At 33.5% G+C, this 9,412-nt stretch overlaps 2 protein-coding genes across 15 annotated transcripts in view; one reads left to right on the forward strand and one right to left on the reverse strand.

Annotated features, from left to right (window-relative positions):
• evi5a (ecotropic viral integration site 5a) overlaps window positions 1-4,690 on the forward strand; it is a 50,682-nt gene extending 45,992 nt beyond the window's left edge. For all 6 annotated transcript variants that reach the window (XM_009297997.5, XM_009298001.5, XM_002660723.7 and 3 more), the window contains one exon: window positions 3,330-4,690. In XM_009297997.5, the coding sequence (XP_009296272.1) occupies window positions 3,330-3,407 (78 nt within the window). In that variant the 3' untranslated portion in view covers window positions 3,408-4,690. The remainder of the gene's footprint in view (window positions 1-3,329) is intronic.
• A 123-nt stretch (window positions 4,691-4,813) lies between these two features.
• Window positions 4,814-9,412, reverse strand: part of LOC137487670 (uncharacterized) — a 579,101-nt gene continuing 574,502 nt past the window's right edge. The window contains exons 1-7 of one of the 9 annotated variants that reach the window (XR_011006354.2): window positions 8,335-8,431; window positions 7,973-8,028; window positions 7,429-7,488; window positions 7,245-7,325; window positions 6,503-6,617; window positions 6,129-6,240; window positions 4,814-5,043 (exon numbers count right to left, since the gene is read on the reverse strand). The gene's annotated coding sequence lies outside the window, so the exon portion shown is untranslated. Of the gene's footprint in view, window positions 5,044-6,128; window positions 6,241-6,502; window positions 7,489-7,962; window positions 8,029-8,126; window positions 8,432-9,412 lie in introns of those variants that run through there. The other 8 variants (XR_012390652.1, XR_011006352.2, XR_012390646.1 and 5 more) reach the window with 8 other exon arrangements.

A 9,412-nucleotide genomic window follows, 5' to 3' on the forward strand; every position in this document is an offset into this window, starting at 1 on the left:
TCATTCATTCATCTTCCTTCGGCTTAGTCCTTATTTCAGAGGTCACAAGCCACAGTGGAATGAACCGCCAACTATTCCAGCATATGTTTTACACAGTGGATGCCCTTCCAGCCGCAATCCAGTAATGGGAAAACACCCATACACTCAATCACACACACTCTCACTACAGCCAATTTAGATTATTCAATTCACCTGTACTGCATGTCTTTAGACTGTGGGGGAAACCAAAGCACCAGAAGGAAACCCATGTGAACACAAGGAAAACATGCAAACTCCATACAGAACTGCCAACTGGTCCTGCTAGGACTCAAACTGACGACCTTCTTGCCAAACACTGAGTGACCATGCCATCCTATATGATATCATTTGTATGAAAAATGTAAGATTTTGTTTTTTTAAAGTGAGACATCATCACCTTAAAATTATAAAGTTCTTATCTGACATTTTTGCCAAAATTGAGTTATTGATATATTCTTATTAAATCATCTCATTTACATAATGGGATTTTTTTTATAAGTTGTTTATATTTAAAAAAAATAGTTACACACATACTGTTTTGATATGGAATTCAAAAACTTTGAAGCTCAATATCTCAAAATCATTCAAAATTCAGATAGAACCTTATAATTCCAAGGTGACGAAATGTCCCCAAATCCCACCCTCATCAGGACATGAGGAAATTGTACTAAAATGTACAAATGAGATAATAGTAATTAATATGAATTAGCCACTAAATCAATAAAATATCAAACTGTCTTGAGGTGAACCTACTTTTTTAAGTAAAGTAACTAATTACAGTGTACCGTGTGTATTATAAGTTGAAACAATGCCAACTACTGGCATGGCATGAATAATCCAATGTTCTAGTCGTTTTTTTTAGATCCACATGAACAGAAAATTGTTCGAATTTAAAGCTTGAACTGCTAAATACATCATTAAAGCACCGTTTGTGTAGAATTTTTAGTGCTGATTTAAAAAGTTCCACTGATTAAAAAAAGAGAAAGTTCATTTAAATTCTGTCATCATTTACTCATCTTCTCGTTCCAAACCCATAAAACCTGCTGCACAAAAAGTTGTTGTTTTAGCAGAAAATCGTTTCATTGATATCCATATTATGGACAAAAAAAAAAAAAAAACAATAGAATTGAATGCAAGCTGAAACTAATCACTGGATTACTTACTTGGATGTAAGTAGCTTGATGTATGCAGCGGTGTAAAGTAATTACAAATACTCAAATTACTGTAATTGAGTTTTCTCAGGAATTTTCTCAGTAATTGTAATTTAGTAAGTAGTTTTAAAAATGTGTACTTTTACTTTCCTTTGAGTACATTTTTGTGCAGTAATCAGTACTTTTACTCCACTACTTTTCTTCAACCTGCAGTCACTACTTTATTTTTTCTTGTCTATGGGGATTAGAAATCTGTCCAATCAAATCTCACATAGAAGGTATATCGCCTCATAATGAACTACCTCAAAATAGGGTTAGTCAAAAAAATATATTATTGCAATTTAAATATATAAATATATGAATTAATGTTTACTTTAAACTTATTATAAATATATAATTATATTGTTCAAATATAATAATTAAAATATATATTTTGTCAAATAATTTTGTGGCTAAAAAGCCACCGTTTTGGCACTGTTTACCATTTTAAAAGTAGCGATTTAGCACTGGTATTGAAATAACCCCAAACGATACCCACCCCTATCTAAAAACATGTGCGCTTTATAATTGCAGCAAACTGTTTGGAAGCATTAAAAGTTTACAAGATGTCCAAAATCTTTACATGCATTGATCCAGACTGTTAAGATGCATGTCATTGATGAGAAGATGACAGATGTTTACTGTGTGATGATCGAAATGGCCTTAAACATCCAGCAGGCACAAGATGTCAACATGATGTCAGAGTGAAGTTGTACCCCAGTGTCATGGGGATGTTGCATTTTGTTTTTCCATGAAAATCATGGAAGTGTCAGCATATGATGCCAAAATGATGTTGAATGTTTGCTGGACATTGGATTTTGGTCACTTTTCAACACAACCATAACCACATATCAACATCATTTAATGTTGTTATTGAACAAATAACGTTGTCCTTAGACGGTGGCTAGACAATCTAACCTATGTTAATGTCTTATGATGTTGTGTGCCTGCTGGGCAATAACTTGATGCACTACAGAATGTTACGTTTAAACACACATGCACAAATTACATTAAACGCGTCAACTTTTGAATGTGTAATACTCACCACTTACTACTCTTGATTACTTTTAAAATGGCTACTTTTTACTCATACTTTGAGTAATATTTACAACAGATTCTTTTACTCTACTTACACTACATTTTTAGGCAAGTAATGGTACTTTTACTTGAGTATGATTTCTCAGTACTCTTTCCACCACTGGATGTATGTAATCTGGATTATGTAATCAGATTACAAAAATCACATTGTAGTTAGAGTCAGACTGCAGTTACTTTTTAATGGATTACACTATTTGAAAGTATTTACGAATCGGCAGTCATTTTCTCACAACTCAAATCTTTTTTTAAAAATGTATGCATTTTTTCATAATAAACAAGCCGCTTAAATGTTTGAGTTTTTTTGCATTTGCTATTGTTCATATATACTGTGTTATTCACTTATAGTTAAATATTTGATGTAGAAATTAAACTTCTTCTGTAGGTTGCTGTTTTAAATGTACCTAATTTTAAAACTATACCATGATTTTTGGTTTATTCAGTGTTAAATTATACTTGTGACATCAAGAAAGGGAAATTACAAAAAGTAATCTAAATGTAATCCATTACATGATTAAAATGTAATCCAATTACATTATCATAAATGTGTAATCTAAGAGATTATATTACTGATTTTGTCATGTATTTTGTAATCAATAACTGATTACATTTTGAAGGTAATCTAACCAGCTTTGTTTAAACTCAAATTTATTTTAAATTTTAAATTTGTTTATTCAGCTTTGAATAAATTATGAGACAAGTTTCATTATATTTTCATTAAAGGGACAGTTCACCCAAAACTGAAAATCCTGTCAGCATTTACTCACCCTTGACTTTCAGTTGGACACAAAAGAAGATCATTTTGAAACCGAAACCATTGACTTCCATAGTATTTGTTTTTGCTGCCATTAAAGTCAATGGTTACTGGATTCTAACATTCTACAAAGCATCTTCTTTTGTCCTCAGCAATAAAGAAACTCATATTTAGGTTTGGAACCACTTGAGGGGGAGTAACAAATGAGTAAAAGTTCCTTTATAGGTGAACTAACCCTGAAAAAATGTTTAAATTGATCTCTTTCTTCACAGATTCAGACTTTCTCCAAGTGTGCTCCGTCATCTTGTCAACCCTCCACATCCGCCTCTCTGGAGCACAAGGACACCTAAAAATGGCCCTTGCGCCCAGCCGTCCCGGCACTCTGGCTCCAGCCGCACACTGTAGAGCTCGACCCACATGCTGCAGCATCCACTGATTCACACTCGAACACACTGCAACACATCGAGTGTCATGAGCACACACACTGTCAGTTTTGACACTTCAATGTGACAAGATTTTCTCTTTCTTAGATCTTAGATTCTTAAAATGTCAAGTACTTTGCAAAGAGAAACTGCTGTTATTTACTGATTGTCAGCCATGAATATCGTACTCCTGAATCCTGAAAATTCAGAGCAACAGAGATTACAGCAGAATGAGTGTGTGTTTGAGTGATTTCCTCGCCGCTGTAAAAGTCACAGATTTAGTAGACAGTAAATTGCAAGTTATAAGAGGGACGACATGGTGACTCAGTGGTTAGCACTGTTGCCTCACAGCAAAAAGGTTGCTGGTTTGAGTTCTGGCTGGGGCAGTTGGCATTTCTATGTGGAGTTTGCATGTTCTTCCCGTGTTCTTGTGGGCTTTCTCCGGGTGCTCTGGTTTCCCCCACAGTCCAAAGACAAGCAGTACAGGTGAATTAAAACCAGAACATCTGGAAGAAACCCACACAAACATGGGGAGAACATTCAAACTCTACACAGAAATGCTAACTGACCCAGCTGAGGTTCGAACCAGTGACCTTCTTGCTGTGAGACGATCGTGCTATACCCACTCCACCACCGTGATGCCTGAAGTATAAATTATACCTATTAATTATATATAACATAATTTTCTATCAGGGCGACGCAGTGGGGCAATAGGTAGTGCTGTCACCTCACAGCAAGAAAGTCGCAGGTTCGAGCCTCGGCTGGGTCAGTTGGCGTTTCTGCATGGAGTTTGCATGTTCTCCCTGCATTCGTGTAGGTTTCCTCCGGGTGCTCCAGTTTCCCCCACAGTCCAAAGACATGCGGTGAATTGGGTAGGCTAAATTGTCTGTAGTGTATGTCTGTGAATGAGTGCACTGTAAACGATTTCTTGTTAAATCAACAGTAAGTTACTGGCAACAATTATCCAGTAGCTGCTGTATTTCATAAAACGGTAACATTACTGTAATACTAATTACATTAGTATTACATTTACTGTAAAATGTAATACATCATTTTACTGTTGTTGATTTTTACTGTAACACCAATTACAGTAGTGATACACATACTGCAAAACTGAAAACAGTATTTTATTGTACATTTTTACCATGAAGAACTACGGTATTTTAACGTTACTTTTATTATTACTGTATAGTATTTTACAGTTATTAAATGTTATTTTATTTTATTTAATAGTGCTACTTTATAATGGGTAAAAATGTTCAAAAATTGCACAAGTGTTATTTTAACTGTTCAAGAAATACAAGAAAAATAAAGAAACTGAAACTTTAACTTCACAATAAAGGTTTATTGTGTAAACCATGCTAAAACAGTAGCAATAATTCAATATAACAAAGCAACAGAACACTAATAAACAATTGATCATTAAAACCAGTCAACAATTAATGCATCAAAAATTATTACAATTTTAAAAACAGGTGAAAATACTGCTACAAGACAGGAAATGATGAAGGCCAAATGATGTGGAAAGGGACAGTGAAAAAGGGCAGCAGCACTTCTGATGATCCTGCAAAAATGACACGCAAAATCAATCACTGAAGTAAAAACTAATCATCCCTCAAACCATTTAATTCATTCAGAAACGAAACACTGCACTGTTGTTTATATATATATATATATATATATATATATATATATATATATATATATATATATATATATATATATAAATAAATATATATAACAGTTATAATATATATAACAGTTTTTTTAATTGTTTTTGTTGGTGAAATACAGTTTGTTGTCAATTCACAATTACACTAACGTTAATGGGGAAAAGATCAGCGGGCATTGTTCTTAAAGATTGCTATTCAGGTGTCCACACAGGTGTGTAAAAAATAAAGTCTCATCTTAACTTAATGTCCGACTCTGTATAGCTCGAATATCTGATTCCATGATCACACTACTAGTGCTTCCACGAATTTAAGAGGGGTGAACACAGTTCATTCTCACTTTAAGAGGCTACATATTTAAAATTAAATAAATAAAAATAATCTAATTTAACGTGACTAATGTTAATTAAATACTTTTAGGCTTTTAACACGTATAAATCCACTTCTAACTTACAGATAAGATTGCGTTAGAGAACATGAAAGCCGTGGGTGATTTTTGAAAATAATGCTAATGATGAGTTACTGATATTTGGTTTGCATAAAACAAAGTAATCACTAAGCATTAATTTTTGGCAAAATCTGCAGAGAGGCTCAGCGACACGAGGAAATGTGTTAAAGTTGAGTAGAGAACTAAAGAGCAGTCTAGCCTACTTAATGAAATGTTTGTGGTAATATTCTGCGGTCAATTCGTATTACTGTATTTTAATATGCAGCAGTGATGGCATGTCAGCGAGACAAATAAACATTTTATCGAGTCATTTCATACAATTTATTTATTTATTTATTTTTTATACAAACCCTCTAGTGACATTTCCTCAAACTAAATCATCATAACGTTACTGTGCACAGCATCAGTAAAACGTTGAGAATAATTTAAATACTTAATTTTTTAAAACAGTCACTGCTGATTACAAACTAACATTAAAGCTAAGCTTACAGAAATCCTGTATGCATGACAATATAAATATGTATTACTCACTGATGTCGAAGCACTTCCAGGTCATCAGAGATGTAGACAGGACAGAATGTGTGCTATCAAATGAGCTCTTGTGCAGCCTTTGTTGGACATCCAGGTAGTATGTTCACCCACACTGTAAGAAACAAAAACAGAAACAATTTATTAAAATGTGAGGGATAGTAAACATGTTTGGTCTACAGAGAGAAGAAAATGTTTACTTTAAGCATTGATCCTAATGAATCTATTTCTAAACTACATTTAACCTTATCACGGAAACAGCATTTTTGAGCTTTTAGACCAGGGGTGCTCAACCTTGTTTGCTTTAAATTAGAATTAAAACAATAAATCTCTGTCAAATAAAATACTTCAGATCTAAATAAAGCAGGTGCTTTTACCTAAAGGTTCCTTCCCTCCAGTTAGTTTGGCTGCAAATCCCTCCACATCTGTGCTTTATTCGGTTCTTGTCTTAAGAGTAACTGGTGTCGCATTCCAGGTCCATCACAATCTGGGCTAGAAGGACAATATGACAAAAGACAAGACAAATATAAATAAAAGTCTCAGAATAAAATATTTAAAGGAATAGTTTACTATTTTGCCACTATTTACTCCACGTGTTTTAAACTAGTTTGAATTTCTGTTAAACACTGAAGCAGATATTTTGAAGAATGTTAGTAACCAGTAACTATTGACATCCATATTTGAACCAAATTTCTTTAAAAAATACGAGTTTGTGTTCAACGGAACAAATTAATATATAACTATTTTGAAACAAGTGGAGGATGCCAAAGATGCTATTATTTTCATTTTGGGGTGAACTGTCCCTTCAATTCAAGTGTCAAGCAATAGTCATAAAAACTGATGTGTCGCTTGAGGAAAACTAAATCAAGTACCTTCTTTGAACAAGCAGAATCCTTATGCCATTGTATTCAGTGATTCTCTTTTACATTTTCCCACTATAAAACGATAGCTTCAACATGCAATCCATGTTAAGACAAAAATGAATAGCATAAAATAACATATTGAACTAAACTTACAGTTTCCAGGCTGTTTGAAAACAAACAAACACATACGCCCAGTAAAATTACTAATAAACACAAAGACAACAGTTAAAGAAAAAAATGTTTGTCTAATATTTACTCAGCACTTGGTAGGCAAATAGCATAGCCGTGGCTGTTTTAACACCAGATTTTTTTTTTCTTAAAGTTTTCTTAGGAACTGCTGGAAGAAGAAAAAGAGGTTGTACATGAAACTCCTCACAACAAATCTGTGAACAACTTGACATTTAAAAATCTAATCAAAATGAGGAAGACATCGACATTACCTTGAATAATCAAGTGAGGAGTGATTGGTTGCATCAGTTTTTCAACATCAATTATTGTAGCTGAAAAACAGATAAATATAATAAGAGTAAAATAAGACTTAACATTAATTAATCTAAATCTATGGTACAACCATACCAATCTGTATGGGGTTAAAATACATTTGTACACAAATTATTCCCTGACCCCATCAATTTCTCTTAGATTAGGATGGATATGACTTTGGCTTATATCTGTGTACTCAGAACGTACACTCACCTCAGTTACACCTGAACACCAAAAATTAAATGTACAATTAATGACACACTATACATCAAGCTCATTAACATAATTGAGAAATAGACAATTAATATGTATTTTGTTAATATTAACGTTAGCTTAAAATAATTCAACTGCATTTAATTTTCAGCTCCATTTAATAAAACAGTTAAGACTCATTTCATTATGAGTTTAGTTTAAATAACTGACTTACAGTTGAAAAATTTTACCATAATGATAGCTTAACTTAGTCATAATGACTAACGTTATGTGAAGACCAGAGCTTACCTTAACGGTAAACGTTTAACTTTTCATGGTGACTTCGCCTTCATCTCAGTGTTGTGCTGAAATAGAGAATTCATTAATGCAGTTACAATAAGTTGAAGTTATGTTTTTCAGGTAACTTAGCGTATGGTCAAAAACTCACTCAAGATAAACTTACTGTATCTAATACCTCGCAAACACTACAATGACCGCCTGGCGTCTGTTATTTCTTGTTTAAAATACCGTTTGTTAACGGATAGCGTGACATAACATAAGAACCTACAACTAATGTCACTTGGTTAATTTTTTTAAATTACACACTCAATACACAGAAATACTTATAAAACAATCCTTTAACGGACAGAATTTGACTTTAAAACACTTACCGAGGATGAATTCGCTGGATGAAAGACGACAGGTGAATTTCAAATTAGGAGAGCCGTTGCCTGCATGTCGAGTCGTGTCCGTTCGGTTCTATGAATCGGCTCCTTAGTGAACAGTAAAGAATCGAATCCGCCTAAAACAGATTCCTTTTTGTATATGATTCATTACTATTTCTTAATACTGCTTGGATACACGCATTTATACACTAATCATACACTAATTGCATATTGCTGAATGTGCTTGTGAACACGTGTGATCAAATAATTCCCGAGCAAACGGTTCAATACGATTCAGAGTCGCTCGAGTGCTGAACCGAACCAGTGCAAACGTGAAATTGATTACAATATAGTAACATTGTTTTTTATTCACTTTACCAGCGAAATTATTACATATATCTGACCTTGACAATACGAATAAAGTTCGTTTAATGTGTTTTGAGAATTAATATTTTTTTCTCCCAGAATTCATTACACATCAACAAGCAAATGGTAATGGCGGATGAGAAAGCCCAGCTAATATTATAAATATTGCGTTTAATATGTCACGAAATGAAATTTTAACAGTGTTTCATGCGAGAATGTAGTTCTTACAAACTTAAATCTGTGGTTTATTTATAGATATCATGTGTAAATTGTAAGCGTGCTTTGCCGATAGCGGAGATTCTGACCTCCAGGGTGTCCATCATCACTCATGTATCCGGCGAAACGAGGTTATAATCGGCTAGACATGTGAAACTTGCCCCGGTCTTAGATGGCTCTATAATGAATGTGTTATGAAATTTAGTTTTAACCGTTTTTCATGCGGGAATGTAGTTGTTTTAAACTCAAGTCTGTGGTTTATTTTTAGAGATGGTGGGTATTTTAAAATATTGTTTTGATAATGCGGAGATATGTGACCTCCATGGTGATGACGGGTGCCCAATCCTCATGAATCCGTCTAAAGCAGGCTGGTCATTTTGACATTTAAGCTAACTTTGGTTTCATGAATCAATTACTTTTGTTCCAGTTTACGTTTTGGTTAAGCACAAATTTATGTTGATTAAAAATGATTTAATATTTTCATGTTAACCTTATAAAATTA

Source organism: Danio rerio, chromosome 2 (genome assembly GCF_049306965.1).
Source record: "Danio rerio strain Tuebingen ecotype United States chromosome 2, GRCz12tu, whole genome shotgun sequence".
NCBI lineage: Eukaryota > Metazoa > Chordata > Actinopteri > Cypriniformes > Danionidae > Danio > Danio rerio.